Source organism: Pipistrellus kuhlii, unplaced genomic scaffold (assembly GCF_014108245.1).
Source record: "Pipistrellus kuhlii isolate mPipKuh1 unplaced genomic scaffold, mPipKuh1.p scaffold_m20_p_10, whole genome shotgun sequence".
Taxonomy (NCBI): domain Eukaryota; kingdom Metazoa; phylum Chordata; class Mammalia; order Chiroptera; family Vespertilionidae; genus Pipistrellus; species Pipistrellus kuhlii.
The window spans coordinates 675,364-697,065 of NW_023425405.1; the positions used below are offsets into that span (position 1 = coordinate 675,364).

General features: G+C 34.9%; 1 protein-coding gene across 1 annotated transcript in view; it reads right to left on the bottom strand.

Moving 5' to 3' along the window:
* Positions 1-5,587: 5,587 nt before the first annotated feature.
* Positions 5,588-21,702, bottom strand: part of PPP1R3A (protein phosphatase 1 regulatory subunit 3A) — a 42,326-nt gene continuing 26,211 nt past the window's right edge. The window contains exons 2-4 of the mRNA XM_036424670.2: positions 12,153-12,211; positions 11,932-12,056; positions 5,588-10,029 (exon numbers count right to left, since the gene is read on the bottom strand). Coding sequence (XP_036280563.1) covers positions 7,669-10,029; positions 11,932-12,056; positions 12,153-12,211 — 2,545 coding nt within the window. The 3' untranslated portion in view covers positions 5,588-7,668. The remainder of the gene's footprint in view (positions 10,030-11,931; positions 12,057-12,152; positions 12,212-21,702) is intronic.

The window sequence follows — 21,702 nt, forward strand, 5'->3', positions numbered from 1 at the left end:
GAGGACATTTATAATCTCTTCCTCTCTTCCTATCCAACTTTCAAAGAGTAGGAATATATTTAAGGTATTTCCACATATCTCTGAAAGTAGGAATATATTACCTTTTCCTTAATGCAGAACTATTTTCCTTAAACATGGGGAAAGCTTATGTGCATAATAAAAAAAAAAGATAATTTCATTTTCCAAAGGATTTTTAATTAATTGTGTTTCATGTTTAGAAACAGTATATCTCTCTCATTTTAGAGTGTGTGTGTAAAAGACTTAAATGTGTAATATTTTCATAAATGCTTCATGTTAAAATATTTTATAAACTGCACATTGAAAGCCTCCAATATAAAATTGTTAAAAGTAGATTATGCATATTTTAAGTGTTTACAAAGAGAATTTCTAACCCCTTACAGTTGTTTTTAAGCACCATCTTTCTGCTGTTTAACATTATGTTCTAAACAGTGTGTCTTTAGAAAATTCTAAATGTTTCCACTCAGAGACAAATCAACTGATAGAAGATACTGATGACATCTGCAATACATAAACGTATCTGACTTTTATGTAAGTCTGAAGAGACCAATTGCTGGTCGTCTTAAGCTGTTATATGACATGCTTCTACATTCCCAGGCCATATACTGCTTTCCTTTAGACTCTGACTCAAAAATAAGCACGTTTTTGCATTATCATTTTAATTTCATATATAAATAGGATAGAATGAGTTTCTTCAAGGTATGGATAAACCTCTTACATATTATATGTATATAACTAAACATTGTTTTAGTTGTCTATGTTCTCTGCCATTACTGTCATCAGATGTTGGAATATTGTGTCTGCATGTATGTACATGCATGTATGCGTCTGTGTACCTATGTGTGCTTGTGTATGTGTATGCACATACTATTATATGTTAATCAAACAAATGTTTTCTTTTTGCAAAAACACTGACTATTTCTGCTAGTTGTTCTGTTTGCTCACCCTGAAGGTTGACCTGCAGAACAGGTGTGAAATCGAGAGATCAGCCATTTCAAAGGGCACGGCAGCAGTTGGGAAGATTGAGTTTCTTACACTTTATACCTTGTGATGTTTGTTCATTTTTAAGCTACTGAGCTACTTTATCTAAAAACATGTCTTGTTCTATTTTCATCTCCCTATTCTCTTTGTATCTTTCTACATTGTCTTTGGCAGTTTACTAAAACATTCTAGCTCTGCTTTGATTAAGTTTATTCATTTTAAAATCAGGCCTCAGAATACCTTGTCCACGTTTCAGAAAAAGGATGGGAAGGAGACAGCACCACAACTCAATTCTAGCCACAAGTGTTGAGGAAGGATTTTTGCAAAACAAGCCAGGCCTTGTGAGGTGTGAAAGGGGAGGAAAGACCATTGTCTCTGTCCTGAGCAAGCAGACAGGCCAGTGAGCCAAATGCCCAAAGCGCACAAGAAAACTGGTGTCCGAAGAGATGTGAGAACAGCGTGATCTCAACATCATTTGTGAGTCTTCACAAAGATCAGGCTTGACCTGTACACAGAAAAGGTGCAGCGTTGGATAGAGGGGAAGGCTTAAAGACATCTGACAGTGACCTCCAGGGAAGGGACGCACATGAGCAGTCACAGAGAAACCAGATGAGCTTATTCTAGGGACTATATGACTGGCTTGACTGACAGAGGACTGGCAGCGGAGAGCAGTGGCCATAAGGCTGCCTGGTGCAGGCAGGAGGATATGAAAGGCAAAGCCGATGCACTACTTCTAACAAAGACTGGTAACTTAACTAGTAGGCATTGCAATGTGAGTGCAACATCAGGTCCTGGTGGAATCTCAGCCAAATAAAAATAATGTCTCTTTAATCCTTATTGATTTGCCCATGCCCCTCTTTATTATGAATATAAAGAATTGGATGTATTAGGAAAAGACTTAAGAAAACTTTCCTTAAACTTCCACATAATACATGGTTTTATATTTAAAAAATGAAGGTAGTATCCACGTATTTAACAGATACTGAATCGACACAAAATGAAAATCCTGAACTTTTAGAATAGTTGTTTAATAAGGTTTTACCAAACTACAATAATGACATTTCTTATAAAACATGATAATTCAAAGTTAAGGTGAAAATCTAATGAAATATTTTATTATCCACAATTTAATTTGTGGTTTTTAACAGTTTGGGTAAAGTTATGGAAACATTGGACTAATGAGAAAATCTGTTTTTAAAAGATGAAAACTAAATTATGTTGCCATAAATTAATATAAGTTGTTTCTAAAAATAGAAAAAAATAATTAATTTAATAAATAAAAAGAAACTTTAAATAATATTTTTATTGGATGTATTATTTGCAATTATGTTCTTTTATGTAGTGGGTTCTCTTGTTATTTTGTGGATGGCTTCTTTTGCTGTGCAGAAGCTTTTATTTTACTGTTGTCCCATTTGTTTATTTTCTCCTTAGTTTCAATTGTCCTAGAAGATATATCAGTAAAGATTTTGCTAGGTGAGATGTCTGAGATTTTGGTGCCTATGGTTCCTTCTAGACCTTTAATGGTTTCACATCTTATATTTAAGTCTTTTATTAATTTTGAATTTATTCTTCTGTATGGTGTAAGTTGGTGGTCTAGTTTCATTATTTTGCATGTACTTGTCAAATTTTTCCAACACCATTTATTGAAGAGACTGTCTCTGCTCCAATGTATGCTCTTGTCTCCTTTGTCAAATATTAATTGAGTGAAGTGGCTTGGGTGAGTTTCTGAATTCTCTCCAAAATATATAGGGAAATCATACAACTTAAATGAAAAAGGGACCTAAGTAGACGCTTCTCCGAAGTGGACATACAGAAAGCCAAGAGATATGAATAAATGCTCAAAGGTACTAATTATCTGAGAGATGCAAATCAATATGACAATGAGATATCACCTTACACCTGTCAGAATGGTTATCATCAATAAATCACCAAATAACAAGTGTTGGCAAAATTGTAGAGAAAAGGGAACCCTAGAACACTGCTGGTGGGAATACAGACCGGTGCAGCCATTAAGGAAAACAGGATTGAGTTTCCTCAAAAAATTAAAAATGGAACTCTCATTTGACCTACTGATCCTACTTCTAGGAATATATCCTAAAAAACCCGAAACCCTCATAAGAAAGAATATATGCCGCCTTTGTTCATAGCACTGCAATTTACTGAAGAGATTTGGAAACATCCTAAGTGCTCATCAGCAGGTAAATAGATAAGAAACAAACAAACAGAAACAGTGGTATATTTACACAATAGAATACTATATAGCAATAAAAAAGAAATAATTCCTACCATTTGCAATAGCACAATGGACCTAGAGAGTATTATGCTAAGTGAAATAAACCAGTCAGAAAAAGATAAGTATCACACAATCTCACTCAGATGTGGAATCTAATGAACCAAGTAAACTGGTCAACAAAAATATACCCAGAGACATAGAAGCATGAATAGGAAGTTGAACCTCATAAGGAAGGCAGGGGAGGGGAGGTGGGAAGAGATCTACCAATGAACTTGCATAACCCAGGACACAGCAATGGGGTTGTGAGGGCCAGACTGGGAGGGTGAATGGGAGTGGGCTGGAAGAGGTTAATGGGGTAAAAAGAAGGACCTATATAATACTTTCAACAATAAAGATTTAAAATAAACAGGCAAAAGAAAAGAAAAGAGTGGTCCATGTGGCTCTAAGTTTATTAGGTGATGTCACTGTTCTTATCAGATGAGCACATTAAATTTTTTTTTTTATTGATTTCAGAAAAGAAGAGAGAGGGAGGTAGGCAAAGAAAAACAGAAACATCAATGATGAGAGAGAATCATTGCACACCCGCTACTGAGGATCAAGCCTGAAATCTGGGTATGTGCCCTGATCAGGAACTGAATGCCAACCAGCTGGTTCATAGGTCACCTCTCAACCACTGGACAACATGGACTAGCTAAAAGAACCATTTTAGCTGTTCTCTTCATATAGGTGTACAACCGAGGAGATGCTGGAAGAGCATGGCCTGTCATATTTCTGTTGAACATTGCTACAAAATTAGAGTAGATTCTATTCTTCAGTTCCACAAGAACTGGCTAAGACAGGATTCAAATAACCAAAGACAAGCCTTACTGTATATTTCCATTTCTATGTCCACTCACTGAAAATTTGAAGGAAAGGTCAGAAATCAGTAGATGAATTGATCCTAGAGAGGATAGCCCTCCTACCTCATCTGCATTAGATCTTTTGCTAGTTGACTTTTTTCATTTTTGCTTTATTTTCAGTTTTGATTTATGTACATGCAAAAGTGAGCCTAATAAAGAAAACAACAAACCTCCTGATACACAATAATATTCATGACTAAAATAAATTATTAAGAACATAGCATACATGCTAATGGGAAAAGTAAACTATTTTATTTCCTTAAATTTGGTGTATATATTTTAAAGTTTTTCACTTAACCAGCAGACTGGTTTACTATTATAGTAAGATGACAAGTAAAAGATAATCTTGTTTCTCTCACAGAATTGTAACAGAATATGTATATTATTTTAAATAATTCACTATCAAAATATTGGAGCTCAGCAGGGAAACACACTGCATTAATCCAATGTTCTTAAATCTTGAGGGATGAATGTCATATCAATGACATTTCTTCTTACATTAAAAATATATTTGGCTTATACAGATGTGAATTTTTTTCCTTTCTTTTTTTGTGATGCATTTTTTTTATTTCTTTAAATCTATCTTTATTGTTAAAAGTATTACAGATGTCCCCTTTCTCCCCCTATTGATCCCCTCCACTCCACTTTCTACTCTCCCCACCCATCATCTCCCAACCTACCACATTATTATCTATGTCCATGGGTTATGCATGTATGCAAATATAAATTCTTTGGTTAATTTCTTCCTGACCTCACCCCCTTCCTTCAAAGATTTTTCCACCTGTTTCATGCTTCCATGTCTCTGGATCTATTTTGTTCATCAATTTATTTTGTTCCTTAGATTCCACATATAAGTGAGATATTTGTCTTTCTCTGACTGGCTTATTGCACTTAGCATTACACTCTCCAGATCCCTTCATGCTGCCTCAAAGGGAGGAGTTCCTTCCTTTTTTTTTTTTTTTTTTTTTTTTTTTTTTTTTTTTTACAGCTATACAGATGTGAATTTTTAAGATGATTTTTCTACCTATACTTGCTAGAGTTGCCAATTTATTTTCATATTTTCATAATTTTGTTTCTAATAGTTAGAAGCACAGCAAGATAAAAGGTGATGGTCTCATACATCACATTTCATACATCACCCACTATAAGATGCAAGTGTGCAATGCATTTCCCTTCGCTTATTCTCATGCCACACCCTCTTTGGGCTCTTCACTAAGACTTGAGAAGACACGGTGAAAGCCGCTATGCTTTGCAGAGACCACTTGCCCTGATGGTTAACAACCAAGTCTTGATTAGCCAGGCTTTGACAGTTCTTTCTGAGATCTGCTTTTCTTGTTTAACATAGCAATGTGACCAAAACATGGTCCAACAATCTATCTCTCCACCTACCAATAGTTTTATAAGTTCTTAGGACTATGATTTCAAATGCTTTGTAAGTAATGTTTGCAAAATCAAGTAAATCATCAATTTTTTTCTTTATTGCATGCAGAAAAATACACAACTATTTAGACTCTTTGATTGTCATATTACAAAAATGTATGAGAATGTTAATACATTTATGTTACCAAAAGTCAAATAAACAAAATAAGTTACATTCTTTTATGCATAAGGGAATAATTACAGTCCATGTACCTGTGTTCATGAAGTAATAGTATTCTTTGAAGTAGAAATATATGGTATTTTGACCGAAATTCTTAAAGGTAGAATGAAAAAACCAAACTATTAAGAACTGAAGAAATGTTAACCTTAATTCCATTGTAGTTTTAAATCTGTCAACAAAGTTATCAGGACAGCAATTTTAGAGAGAATATTATAGGTACAGCCTATAGTATTCCACTTGTATTTAATAACAATGTGCTTTCTCAATCGAACAACCGCCCTAAGTTCTACTTCAAGATGTTTATATTTATTCAACTTTCATTTACTACCACATGAAAGTCAGTTAAAATGTTTCACTCTAATCTTATCTTCTCATAAATGAATGTTTCTTAGATGTGTGGAATGATATATGCAAGTTTTACTCATTGGATTCACCTTTACAGGTAAATAAACAAAAAAACATTTTTCTTTCTGAAGATCAATGCTATATGCTCTATGAAAAAAAAGTTCTTATGGAAAAAAAATCACCCAAAGGGGCCCCCTCAATGTGACTCTTTCACATACTCCTAAGTCATAAGTGTCTAACTACATACTTATGCCTCCTTTTGAGGACTAGTCTTTCAGGGTATCAAAGAGAATGCTCTGCCATAGAACAGAGCGCAGGGTTTTTCATATAGTAGTCACTCAATAAATGGTTATTTAAATCAACTGTATAAGAATCTTTGCACTATCCCCTTGTGCCTAAAATAACTAGTTCATTATTTCACAGACTTAGACATAGATAATAACAACAGCCCAAAGCACTGCTATTGTGGGTCATCTCCCTCAGCAGATTTCCATATTACTTATTTGCCTAGTTTACATTGTGAGCTATTACCTAACAACCTGATCATTATATAATAAATATCACCAATGATTAGTTGTTTGTTGTCTAAATGAACCTGGAGGAATAATTCATTGTATTATAATGAGAAAAGATTAAAAAAAATTTGAGGACAAAAAATACTACCAAGTAGAACAGTTCTTTTGGAAGAATTTTAAAATTATTACTATTAATTAAATTTCTATATGTACAATTCCTTATAAAGCAATGTTTGTAGAACTTTTAAATTTTCAACTTTGAATAATAATTGATATTGACATCATTCAATTATGTTGCACAGTCTCTCTTTATACGAGAAAAGCAGATTAAAAACAGGCCACCCACAACATTTTGTAGAATTGAAAGGTCATCTCCAAATTGTTTCATTCTTTCTCAGATTTGGCTTATGAATGCCCAGCTTTTGTGGTTTAAAGGAGGTGAAAGGTATGTGTATGCATAAAGCATTATTTAAGCAAGTCACGTGTTCCTTCTATTTTAGTTCACATATCTTAATACACGACTGTGTTGTTCTTAAAAATCTTAAATTGAAGTTGAAAGATCTATCAAAATGTGATGATAAAATGATACAGGGGTAAATGCAAATTTCATGGCCAATACTGAAGAAAAAAAAGAAAAAAAAAACAGTAAAAGTCCCCTGCTGTTGTCCATGTTTTATCCATTTTTAAAAACCATAGAGGGAAAAAATATTCTCAGGGGGGGGGAAATGAAGCTTTACTGCAAAAGTAATGAATGCAAGAAATGGCACTTGAAGTGGTGAAGAGACGTGAAGCATTGCAACTTCACAGCCTGGGAAGGAGCAACAGCTGTACCTAATTTCAGCCTGACGTGCTTCAGATCTCATATTCATATAGGTATTTAATGATCCAAACATAATGGTCCTATATAGGATAATTACTTATATGAAGGAGCAAACTTCATACGCATTCCATTTTAAATGAGCCTTTAAGAGGAAAAACTGCACTGGCTCTTTGAATAATGAATAGTCTTTTTCAGCAACCCAAACGTTTGGGGCTAAATAGCTTATCTTTGACGAGAGAGTCAGAGTAGAGCTGAGGCTACTTCTTTCTGACAGACTCCCTTTGTCTCCCCCCTTCCCAGGAGAGCCAGTACAATGACAAAAGATAGAAGGCCAAGCCAATCATTAAGTCATACTGGTAGATGGTCACAAGAAATATCAGAAACAATAGGAAATAAGATATTTTTGAGTTGGTGCATTTCAAAAGCAGAGATTGACTGCTTTGAGCTTGACTTTCGTGGGCAGGGAGGTTAGCAGAAGCAGAGCTCTCAGATTCCTTGTCACCTGAAAAACACGGTGCTTGTCCAGAGTTTAATACGCCTTCAATTCTGTGCCTGACCTCTGTTGTGTTTTCAACAGCATCAGAGATTGAAACCAGTGGCCCTACACACTTTTCCACACTGCATTCTCCTCTATGTGTTTCTTTCCTGCTCACTGATCTCACTGAACTTTTGGAAACTTCTTCAATTGTATCCCCAGCATGCGGGGATTTGCCAATACCCTGGATTCCGCTTGCTGGATTACAATTATATTCTGATTTAGTACGAATAGATTGGAGAGCCATGGTACTAACTGTATTATCTACAGCAACTGCCTGCTCATAAGATGACACTGAGGTTTTAGCATGGTGATTGGAAACAGGAGAGCCATTCTCAGATGCCCTATGAGTGTCTGCATTTAAAGCAGACTGAAGAATAGCACCTGTACCCATTTCCTTTGATAATTCGTGGACCTGCCCAGGGTCTCTATTTTCTGAAAATATTTCTTTATCCACTGGTGACAGTCCCAAATCCAGTTTTGAGGCTGCTTTTTGATTGCTTCTAATGACCTGTAAGGATTCCTCTACAGGTGTTATAGTCCCAGTGCCATGTTTCTTCCTGTCATGTGTCTTTGCAGGATTGTGCGTAGATATGGCTTCTTCACTCTCCATTTCATCTACATGTACATTACAAATATCTAAATATGATGTTTTTTCAAAACCATCATCACAGGTTACACCTACTGTAGCTCCTTGACAAAAGGTATAATGTGAATCATCATTTCTCCCTTCATGTGGATCAAAGGCTATTTCCTTTACCTCGATGGGCCTGTCACTTCGCGCCGTCTCTTGAGGTAGCTTAGCAATTACTGCTTTTTCTCCAGCAGACATGCTTTCTAGAGTACTTTCTGATATTGTCTTAATTAGATAAGCAGTACCTGCTCCTGCTTTCTCAGTCATATCATGATCAGCTGGAGGAGACAGTTCAGAGCTCACTGCTTCCTGGCAGGTAAACAACTTCTCTGTAGGAGTAGCAGTCAGACTCCTCGTATTATCTCTTCCCCCACAGGTATCTTCACTATCTGTGTGTTGTTTGATCTGCTGGGTTGTATTTGTCTTACTCTCTATTGCTTTTCCCTGACTTTCCAGAAAATTCCATCGTTTTTTACGGTGTTTGTTCTTATTCTGATTTTCAGGATTAATCCTACTTACATTTTCTTCTTCAACTTGGAAAAGGTAATCATTCTTCGAAATATTTCCATTTCTTGATGAACCAACTTGAGTAGGCATCTCTCCCGAAGTAGTGCCTTTGCTAATTGAGAGATCATGCTCTGTGGTTGTTGACACAGCTTCTCCCCAACTTAGACTTCCTCTTGGTGATTGAAATGGATCTTCTCTGACTGCCTGGTTGGGAGTTGAGATGTCCTTACTCTGCAGAACAGTTAGTCCTCTGCTACTAGCTCCAGTCTCTTTCACACTTATTTCAGAGTGGCTTATCTTTTCTTGGTCATGTAAGATTGACTGAGAATTTTTGCTTTGTTTTTCACTAACACCCAGATGCATTCTTTGCTTCTCATTCTTACCATTTCCATAATCTTTCTTGGAAGATCCCTTTTCTATTGATCCTTCCAAGTGGAAATCTGAATGGAAATCTCTTCTTGAACATTCCAAATCTTTCATTTTAATTCTCATAGCTCCTCCTTCATGTTTTTTATTAAGGTTGCCTTCCATTAGTTGATCCGAAGAAGGACAAGATATTTGCACATTGACCCTCCTTTGAGCTGGATTGGCATTATCATCCAATACTTCTTTGTTGCTAACATGTAATTGCACCAAGTCATCCCTACCAGTATTTCCCAAAGATGGCTTGGTTTTTCTCATATCTGAAGTGATTTCCTCTGAAGGTTGATGACTACACTCATTTCCTGAGAAATATTTTTCGTTGCTATGAAAATCTCTCTTTAAGGAGCTTTCTGCTGATGAACTTGGAGGCAAAGTCCTTTTAAGCAAGTCACTGTATACTTCATCATGAATATGCTTCTTCTCTTTCACCTCACCCTTACTTGGAAAATTGATTGGATCTGTTGGAAATGTATTCTTTTCATCCCTGGAAGCAGTGCTTCTTATTAAGTCTTGATTTATCTTAAGGAATAAAAACAACAAGAAATAATGACCAACTGGTTTTAAATATACAAAATGAATTAGATAGACCTCATTAATTTGGCTACTGATTATTGGTAGATTTCCTTGGCTCATTTCATTTGTGGATTCAGTACAAATCCTGGAAGCTAGGTGTTTTTTTGAGGGGGAATCCTTGCAGGCTATGACTTGGGAATCATATTAATAAGAAAAGGGGCCAAAATTAATCACTCTTCTTCCCAGCTTCCAAATATCACATTGTATTATTCAACTATTCTTGCTTGTCATTGCACTTTCTCCTCACCTAGGATATACACATTGATAGCTCCATGCTAATCAATTAGAGAGCAGCTTCCTGGGTGCCCTTTGCTGCATTCACACTTGCTGTAGGTGCCCCCATTACAGTTTCTCTTATTAATATGTTTTCTGCAAAGCCTCTGCAAACTATTAATAGCAAAACGTCACTCAAAGAAAAGTGAGGGAGTTAATGTCTCTGCAAATTCTGTTTTAATGACCCTCTGCCAACTGGTACTCAAATGTATTTGAGCTCTTCAGTGATGCCAACTGTCAGGATTTAACAGTGAGATGCCTGTGTGTGTGTTTTTTTTCCCTCTCCTCATAACTGACATTTGCATGATCTCGATAATTATATGCAAATCTTACGTTTTCCCCTTCTTCTCACATAAGGCTCATGTTACTTGTCAACTGCACAGCTGTCTTGTAAGCCAATGCCTGTGGGTTCCACAGATTTGGTTGTATTTCCATCTATTATGGAGCTTCATTGTTTTATGCATTAATGTCAGCATGGAGCAAATTAGCTTCTAAATTATAGCTCCCTGTTCATTTATTGGACATTCAATCTCAGTAACTCCTAAACAAACTTTTATATTTGAGCCTGCTCATTGTAATGAGATGTATTGGTGAAGTATGTGATTTTTTAAGGCTCTTTCATTATATTCTGTTGTTTGAAAAAAAAATGGCAATGTTAACTTTCAGCTGCTGAGAATTCTCACAATGGGTGACAACTTTGTAGTTTTTTAAAGTTAGAGTAAAGAAAATTGCATACTTCAGTGATGCAGCCTCCATATCACTAGAGAAAGGGGAGAATATGTGGGAAGAAAGGATGAGCTTTATTTCTTTTCTGTTTCAGCCCTGACACTTGAAAAAGCAAATTTTAATCTTAGATGATTATGAATCTATGTATTTTAATGACAAGATCTCCAACCAACTACAGTAAAGGATAAATTACATTATGTGATTCATTTCTCCTATTTCTTCCTTTGTAATAAAAATGCTATCTAAACCATCCCCCCAAAATTTCAAATAGATTGAATGTTCACCAAGTGTGAAATTTATAACAAATATAATACTACATTTTACAGTACTGCACTTGTTTCTTGTTTAAAAATATGGCACAGGACATTTTTTCCTTATTTTGTAATTTAACACTATCCAATGATATAGAACATTGAGATTCTCACAAAGATGTAAGTAGGAAAAAATGCTGCTAAATGCAATACTTGTGCTGGACAGAACCCTAACATCATTTAGTGCAGCCCTCTCACCTTACAGATAAGTTTATGCTAAGTGTACACTTGTCACAAAGATTAGAAATGCACATCAGAATAGCTCTACCTCTTCTGTAATTCCTACAAACTATTACTTAGAGCTTCTGGTAGAGAGAGAGAAAAAAAAATGAATGCTATTTACCACTGTACAGAGCAGAAGCAGCACATGGAAATCAAAGTGTCTTGTTGATCAGGCCAGGGATGCAAGGACAGAATGGGCTGTGCTTTCACATTTGCAAACCACTTTAGTGGAAGCTATTGAAAGGCCAGCACTGCAGCATCTTTGAAGCATAAATGGATTCATCTTCTCTAATAACGTGGCAATCGGAGCACTTACCCTCAGCTCTAATTCTTTCCTGTCGTGTTCATCCTGGTCCCTGTTTACATCTTTTACATGTTGAATGCCGGTTTCCAAGTCTTCCTTATCCTCTTGGGAACAAACGATTATTGGGATATGGGTATCTGAAAAGTTAATATAAGTGTACCTATGTAAGATTGTTGTAATTGTAGGTTTTAACAAAAGTGACAGATTCTGTTTAACAGTTAAAATAAGATTACCTGTAGTCTTTGAGTTCTCAAAATTATGCTCATCTGATGTTACTGATGATTCTTCTTTACTGTTAAATTTAAAACAAGACGTTATACATTTTCCTGGGAAAATATCTTCTAAGTATTTCCATAAAGGGGGATTTCAAACCAATATCAAACCAAATCAATTTTATGTAAACTTTCATCTTTTCTTTTATTACTTTGTATATTTTTTCAAATAAAATTGATCCCTCAGAATGATGCAAAGGTATGTATTATTGTAGAAAAAAATCAAAAGTAATTTACATAATGCCACATTTCTAAAAAAGAATATGTTGCCTGTATTAAAACTTTTATAACCAAAATAAAAGTAAATGTAAACTATCCCATCATTAATGAATTTGATGTTTGCAAGTGAGAATGTTTTTCCTATTAGTTTAATTGGTAAAGTTTTATGAACTGACAGTTCATTTGTGGCCATGGAAATTGCTTTCTAACATCCCAATTTTTATTTTTTTTGTGTTCTATCTTAATCAAAATTCACTTGGATTGATATAACATTAGCTATTTCTTTCTAAAAAAGGAGAAGAAAAACACATTAAGCTCACTAAAAACTGAAAGGCAGCTAAATTTATATTCAGTTAAAAGACTTTCTGAGTATATTGCCACAGGCAAATTTTACAACCAAGACTTCAGATTGCTCATACGAAAGCATATATTTTCTTTCTTTAAAATGATTCAAGTTACACTCTCCTTTCTCTTATATTCTGCATACTGATTGAGAAAGATAACTACCTTCTACTTTCAAATGTAATCTGTTTATAGGTGTTTTTGTGGCATCATTACATTTAGATTTGTCCATGACACTCAGAAAAATAAAAACAAAACTTTAGTGAAAAAGCCCACTTATGTCATAAGTCAATGTATCAGATTTTCTTGTTTTGTTTCAGCTAAATCTACAATAAGCAAAATCTAGAGAGTTGGCAATGACTGATAAATATGTGTAATAGTCTATTTTTCAATAGACAATGTTGATCCAAATCCCAGATAGGCTAATCTTACTTCAACAAATCATGAAAAAATTGCAAATTCTTTCATCCAGACTAAGAAAGTAATTCAGTTTTATTTGTTTTTATGATGCTTAATTTAAGTTAACTTAAAATATTTGATAACTTCCAGTGGATCCATGAATGAAAATAATGTTTCTATATAAATACAATTTCAATAGTAGTATTTAAATAATTGATACTGAATTAATCTATAAATCTATCTTGTTTAATGACACCAATAAGTATGTAAAAGTATATTTTTGTGGAATATAATTGCAAACTGACACATTTTTCCTTCTCCATATACATAATATCTAGGGTTTAAAAATATATAAACCATTAAACATCACTTAATTGTTCCTACTTCCTCTTTATTCCCATAACAATGCAGAAAATAAATTTCACTTGTAGAGGAGCAATGATAGTCATTGAAAGCCTTTTGTTTTTGCCTAACCAAAATGTTATCAATTTTGTTGTTGTTGTTAATCCTCACCATAGATATTTTTCCATTGATTTTCAGAGAGAGGGAAAGGGAGGGCGAGAGACAGAACATTAATGTGAGAGCCCAGAGCCCAGGATTGAACCTGGAACCAAAGTATGTGCCCTTGACTGGAATCAAACCCTAGACCCTTCAATCTATGAGCCGATACTCTATCCACTAAGTCAATGGTCGGCAAATGCATTAGTCAGTAGAGCCAAATATCAACAGTACAACAGAAATTTCTTTTGGGAGCCAAAAACTGACTTTTGGGCATGGGCCACGAAGTTTCAATCACACTGTACGTGTGCGCCCACACATGGTATTTTGTAGAAGAGCCACATTCAAGAGGCCAAAGAGCCGCATGTGGCTTGCGATCCACAGTTTGCCAACCACTGCACTAAGCCAAATCAGCCAGGGCTAGCAATTGGTTTTTTTTTGTTTGTTTTTTTTAAACTCAATTCTCTAAACTATCTTATTTTTTTAAAAAATGATTGCATCAAAAGGAAAGGACCCTGTTTTCAACTCATTTTGGGCACAAATAATTAGGTAACATATTTTGTATTTATTATACACAAATTTAGGGGGAATATTAGATTCAATGATAAATACAAGAAAGAGAAGCTGAAATAGATGAATTTAATGTATATTAAAAAAACCCTAAGAAGTGTAGTAAGAATTCCAATTAATAAAATAGTGTCAAGTCATAGAAAAACTGAGAAATATATACCATGTTTATAGATAAGAAGAACGTAGTATGAAGATATTCTCTCTCAAATTATCTATTTTCGATTAGATTCTAATAAAAATTCAAATAGAATTTTTCACTAAATTTTAAAATATGATTCTAAAGAAAGTAAGTATGGGGCTAAAGATAGCTGGAATATTTATGAGAAAAAGCAGGTACCTACTATACCTGATTTTAAGAGTTTTTATGAAGATTTACTTAAGAGAGCTATTTTGGCACCAAGACAGATGAGGACTGAGAAACTTAGTGATAGATCTAAACACATTCAACTTTGGTATATGATAAACATAGCGTGTCAGACAACAAGGAAATAAGGAACTTTTTAGTAAATGGAGATAGGGAAAATGCAACTCTTATGGGAAAAAATGAAATTACCACACTATCTATTCAAAAATCAACGCAAGATCAATTACCATCTTAAATGTCAAAAACCTTAAAATTGTTAGTACAAAATAAATGTAAATATCTTTCAGATCTCAAAATAAATTATCAGTTTAACTTTCTCAAAATTTAAAACTTGTTCATTAAAAGATATCCTATTTCTGAGTGGTGTTTCAGGATTCTTAGGATATATTCCTAGAAGTGGGATCACGGGATCAAAATTGGAGCTCCTTTTTACTTTTTTGAGAAAACTCCACATTGTTTTCCGCTGTGGCTTCACCAGTCTGCAATCACCTGGCAGTGTACTAGGGTTCCCTTTTCTCCACATCCTCTACAGCTCTTGATTGTTGATTTATTGATAATAGCCATTCTGGCAGGTGTGAGGTGATACTTCATTGTCATTTTAATGTGCATCTCTTTGATGCTTAGTAACATTGACCATTTTTTCATGTCTCTTGGCCATTCATATATCTGTTTTGGAGAAGTGTGTATTCAAGTCCTTACCCATTTTTAAATTGGATTATTTTTCTTTTGTTGAGTTGTATGAGTACTATATATATATCATGGAAATTAACACTTTACAAGATGAATCTCTAACAAATACATTCTCTCAGACAATGGGTTCCCTTTTCATTTTGATGATGGTTTCTTTTGTTGTGCAGAAGCTTTTTAGTTTGATGTAGTACCATTTGTTTATTTCTCTCTTTGTTTCACTTGCCCTAGGAGATGTATCAGTGAAAATTCTGCTATGTGAGATGTCTGAGATTTTTCTTTTTACATTTTCTTCTAGGATTTTTATGGTTTCAAAATTTACATTTAAGTCTTTTATCCATTTTGAATTTATTCCTCTGTATTGTTTGTGTTGGTAGTCTAGTTTCATTATTTTACATGTACCTGTTCAATTTTCCCAACACCATTTATTGAAGAGGCTGTTTTTACTCCACTGTATGCTTTTGCCTTCTTTGTCAAATATTAATTGAATATCCTGAAACATCATGCAGAAAGTATATATGTACCTCTATGTTCATAGCTAAGATCTGGAAACAACCCAAATATCCATTAGTAAATGAGTGGATAAAAAAGCTGTGGTACATCTGAAAAAGGGTACCTCTGTAAAACTTCAACAATAAATATAATTTTAAGAAAGATATATTTATAAGAAAAAGCATAAATTACAAACTTGGATAAGATGCTTGCATTGTGAAAAATCAACACAAATACATGCTGAAATATGTAAAGAACTCATACAAACCAATGAGAAAGCACATAGGTTTCAAAAGAATCAGGGAGAGGGACAGACACTTCATAGAAGATAAAATACACTTAGCAAACAAGTACATAAAGAGATGGTCAGCATTATTAAATGGCATAGAAAGAAAAAGTTGCTCTTTTATACCACTTAATTGATAAAAATTGCTATCAACAGCATAAGCTTGAATCCACCCAAATGCACATTAAATGAGTAAACAAAAAACTATGTCATAACACAAAGAAATATTATATACCGCTCAAAGATGATAAACTACAGAGAACTACAACAATATGAATAAATCTTACCAAACTATATTAAGTGAACAGTTCCAAACATTACATCAGAGGATGTTACTTTATCCATGTGTGTTAAACACAAGGCCCGCGGGCCAAATCCATCCCGCCAGGCCTTGCAATGTGGCCCGCACCGCGCTGTCATCACTGCACTCCGCTGAGTTTCCATCACAATGACAGTTTATGACTGTTCAGTAAACCATTCGGCCTGCGATTTAGGCTGGATTTTAGATTTTGGCCCCTTCTCTGATTGAGTTTGACACCCCTAACTAAGCTAAAAATACCTAAAATAATTTAAATATATATGCCAAGGAATACATAGAATATAATAAAACTAGAGGCCCAGTGCACAAAATTTGTGCACTTGGGGGAGGGTCATCCCTCATCCTGGCCTGCACCCTCTCACAGCCCAGAACCCTTCGGGGGATGTCTGTCTGCTGGCTTAGGCCTATTGGGAATGGGCCTAAGCCAGCAGGTGGACATCCCTCTCGCAGTCCGAAACCCCTTACTCCTTACTGCCCATCTGCTCACAGCTCTTTACCACTCGGCTCACTGCTCCTTCCTTAGCACTGCTGCGGAGGCAAAAGAGGCTCCCGCTACTGCTATTGTGCTCACCAGCCATGAGCCCAGCTTCTGGCTGAGTGAAGCTCCCCTTGTGAGAGTGCACTGACCACTAGGAGGCAGCTTCTGCATTGAGTGTCTGCCCCCTGGTGGTCAGTGCACATCATAAGGACCGGTCATTCTGGTCATTCTGGTCATTCCACCACAACAGTCATTTAGGCTTTATTATATATTGTAGAAGTTATATTTCTATTTTGTATTTGTTTTATATGCAAGTAGCATTTTTTGCTACTATCTAGGGGAATATATCTGAATGAGGCAGAGGCTTTTAATCAAGAATTTAAAGATGGGACCCACATTACTTGAGATGGGGAATTCAGGAGGTTAAACAAGGTGAAGGAAATAGAATGATTTTTACAAATATTGTACTAAATCACCACAATAAACAAGACAGAGTCCCTGTTCTCAGAGTTCTCACAAGTCAGTGGGGAAAACGGACAATTAAATAAAAGTAATATAGGCTCTGGCCAATGTGGCTCAGCTGGGTGAGAATCATTCTAGGCACCAAAAAGTTGTTGTTTCATTACCTCATTACAGAACATACCCAGGTTGTGGGTTTGATCCCTAGTTGGGGTGTATATAGGAGGCAACTAATGGATGTTTCTCTCTCATACTGATGTTTCTCTATTTCCTGCTCTCTCTCCAAAATCAATAAAAACATATTTAAAAAATAAATAAAGAAAGAAATACAATCATCCCCCATTATGTGAAGTTTCCTCCCCCCCCTCCCCCCCGCCATCAGAATTTAACTTACCTATGGTCAACCATGATCTAAAAACATTAAATGAAAAATTCACAATGTAAATGGTTCATATGTTTTAAATAGCAAACAGTTCTGAGTATTTTGGTAAAATCTTGAACCACCCTGCCCTGTCCTTCCCAAGACGTGAAGCATCTCTTTGCCCAGTATTTCCACACTATAAAAGCTCCCTGCCCATTAGTCACTTAGTAGCCTTCTTGGTGATTACACAGACAGTCACACTATTGCAGTTCCTGTGCTCAATTTCACTTAATAAAGGGACCAAAGTGCAAGAAGAGTGATGCTGGCAGTTCGGCTATGCCAAAGAGGAGCCAGAAAGTGCTTCCTTTAAGTGAAAAGGTGAAAGTTCTTGACTTAATAACAAATGAACAAAACCATACACTGAGGTTGCTAAAATCTTTGGTAAGAAAGAATTTTTTGTCTGTGAAATTATGAAGAACAAAGAAATTTAAGCTAGTTTTTCCTTTCTGAGAGGCAACATTGTTTAAATTAGCCAAGATATGGAAGCAACCTAAAGATCCTTACATAGATGAATGTATAAAGAAGAAAGGGTGCATATATACAGTGGAATATGTCTCAGCCCTGAAAAAAAGAATGAACTCTTGTCATAAGCAACAACATGGATGGACCTAGTGGCTATTCTGCTCAGTGAAATTAGGAAGATAGAGAAAGGCAAATGCCATATGATCACACCTATTTATGAAATATAAAAAAACAAAAATATACAAACACATGAGATAGAAATAAACTCATAGATACAGAGAACATTTTGATAGCTGCCAGCTGGCAGAAGGGTTGGATGGTATGTGTGAAAGGAGGACGGGTTAAGAAGTACTAATTAGTAGTTACAAAATAGTCACAGGGTTGTGAGGTACAGCACTGTGAAATAGCAAATAATGCTCTGATAATTATGTATGGTATAAGGTGGGTACTAGATTTATCAGGGTGGTCACTTTGCAAGTTATATAAATGTCTAAACACTATGTCGTACACCCAAAACTAATATAATATTATATTTTTAAAATAAGTGAGTGAAGAATGTTGTATTTGTGTCCTGTGATCAACCTGCATGAAATTATTCAGCACTGTCTAAAGGGAACAAAACTTGTAATTCTTAATTGTTATCTCACTCTATGATAAAAAGCTAAAAAAAAAAATGAATGTTGAATTACTCAAGAACTTTGCTCATCATCTATGTTCAGAATGTGATCTTATTTGATTTCCTCTACCTTCCTTCCCTAAAGGAAAACAAAAGTAAAGAAAATGAATGGAGAATTTTTAAATTAGAAATAATATGTAACTCATTAGGGATTTGTTTTTTAAAAGACATTTAAAGAGAGTATATTAGCATTGGCATTTATAAGTGGGTATTTATAGAAATACTCAGAAGGTTTTCCTAAGGTAAATAATTACATATTGTGTGCTATTTTTAGTACTTGACATATTATATCCACTTATAAATTGGAGGAAGGAGGAAAGCAGAAACTTGTGCTTAATGAGAAGAGAAGTTCATAATAAATAAATCAACTACTAGAACTTAATATCCACCTTTTGGTGTTATAATACTTATAATCTTCTCTTGATCAAGAATAAAACTAAAAACGGAAGGGACTATTTCATCAAAAGAAAGACAAATTGATAAGTGTGAAGAGAAGTGTCTACAAAAAATGTTAAAGAAATGATAGAGAAGTAATTTAGGACGAAAACACAAATTATATTTACTTCCTTGATGATAATGCCAGGAAAAACACAAATGCTTTCATTAGTTATGTATTAACAGGGGTTTGTAAGAAACAAGAGATTATCTCAAACAATTTTAATGGCTTTATATTTCTCTTAGATGTGGAATAGGGAGGCTAAAACTAGGAACATGGCTTTTGTGAATATCACATGCCTTCTCTTCAAAGATAAAGCTCTGGATTAAATAAAGGATATCAAATACAGTACCTTCATGTTGGCTTCTCTCTCTAGCACCCAAGGCAAGCACTGATACAGATTCAGGGTGACCCTTCTCTGCATAAGCAAGCAGCTACTGATCTATCGCTCAAATGCTCAAGGTAGAACCAATTCTCAATCTTATATAATAAAAGGGTAATATACAAATTGACTCTCAAAATGACCTGTTGCTATGATGCACACTGATCACCAGGGGGCAGACGCTCAACACAGGAGCTGCCCTTTGTTGGTCAGTGCATTTCCACAGGGAGAGCCCCACTCAATCAATGTAGCTGGCCAGTGTAGCTGTGGTGGCGGGACCCTCTCCTGCCTACATGGCAGCATTAAGGATGTCTGACTAACAGCTTAGGTCTACTCTCCATGGGCTCCTGGACTGGGCTGCCAGAGGGATGTCCGACTGCCAGCTTAGGTCTGATCCCACAGGAAGCGGGCCTAAGCCATCATTTGGGCATCTCCCGGGGGGGTTCCAAACTGTGAAAGGCTGCAGACTGGGCTGAAGGACCCCGCCAAGTGCATGAATTTTCATGCACTGGCCTCTGGTGGTAAGAATAAATAACATGAATTCCAGTTTTAGAATTCTATATTTATCTAACTAACAGAAGTATTCTATAAACATAATTTTTAAATATTTAATTAAAAATTTCTTAATTTTTTTCCAAAAGAAATATAAATACTACTACTAGAATCAATATAAATAATTGTTAAAATTGCAAAAGTAAATCCTCAAACTTTATGGCCAGCATTATTAGTTCAAATTGATAGAAATCTTACCTGTACTTTGCTAGCTAGTCTTACATTATTTGTAGTGCAGACTATGAGATGATTTATTCCTACTTTATTTTACTTATGTCCAGGCAAAATTTTTCAAATACTGGATCGTTAGCAATGTCTACAACTCACTGGGATAAACAAATATATTGGATAATACATTTTATACAAGCTAATATATTACTTTTAAAATATATTCACAAGACATGAGAAACCACAAGTCTGTTGAGCATACACTAGTGAAGTGTTCAAGTGTTCAAGTATGTAAGAATTTTACCATTTTGTTAGTGACTAAATAGTTTTATTATCATTTTCTTATTTTCCATGAAGTGGAAATACTACATTTCTAAAACCTTTTATATTTCTATTTCTAAATTAAAACATCGCCTATTACCTCGGTGCTTGATTTTGAAAATGTACTGGAAACAATGGTACTGTGTTTTCTTGATGCAGATTTTAATAGCGTAGGAAGAAGAATTGTTGTTGAAGAATTCTTTTATAAGTTTTTCCTCCAAAGTTTCTTAACTTCCTAACTCCTTCTTTCCTACCAAGGATTGCCCATATAAGTATAATTTGTCATGTGAAAGTGGTGAGTGTTGTTTTTTCATGACCAACCCATAGTAATCAGGGAGAAGAAGACTATATAAATTTAATTTTGTAATTGAATTTGTATGCCACTTGTAATTTTGTAGATATATGTATATTCTCAAGAGGGACCAACTAAATTGTGAGAATCCAGTACTCTTTTAAGTAGAATACTGAGGGTCAAAGCACAATCCAAACAATTTGTAGGTTGCTTGGGTATGAAATATCCCAAGAATAATTCATAAATTTTAAGTGGAAAAATATTTGTAGGTAAACCTGGCTCAAGGGACACCTTTGCCACTACCTACCAATTATATTCTATTGAGAGAGAAATGTAAATGTTTTTGTTTTTAAGTGAATGACATTGGAAAAATAGAATATATATATATATATATATATATATATATATATATATATATATATATATATATATCTCCAGAAAGAAATAAAAGAAATTCTTAAATTTGTTGGCTTAAAGTCTTTATTTTACCTGATTTCTTTTCTTCTTTAAAAAAAATTAAATTTATTGGGATGACAATGGTTAATAGGGACATATAGGTTTCAGGTGTGGATTTTGATGTTACAAGATTTGTATATTGCACTGTGTGCCCACCAGCCAAAGTTAAGTCATCTTTAGTCACCATGTATTAGGCACCCCTCCCTCTCACCCCCCCTTCCCTCCCCCCAAC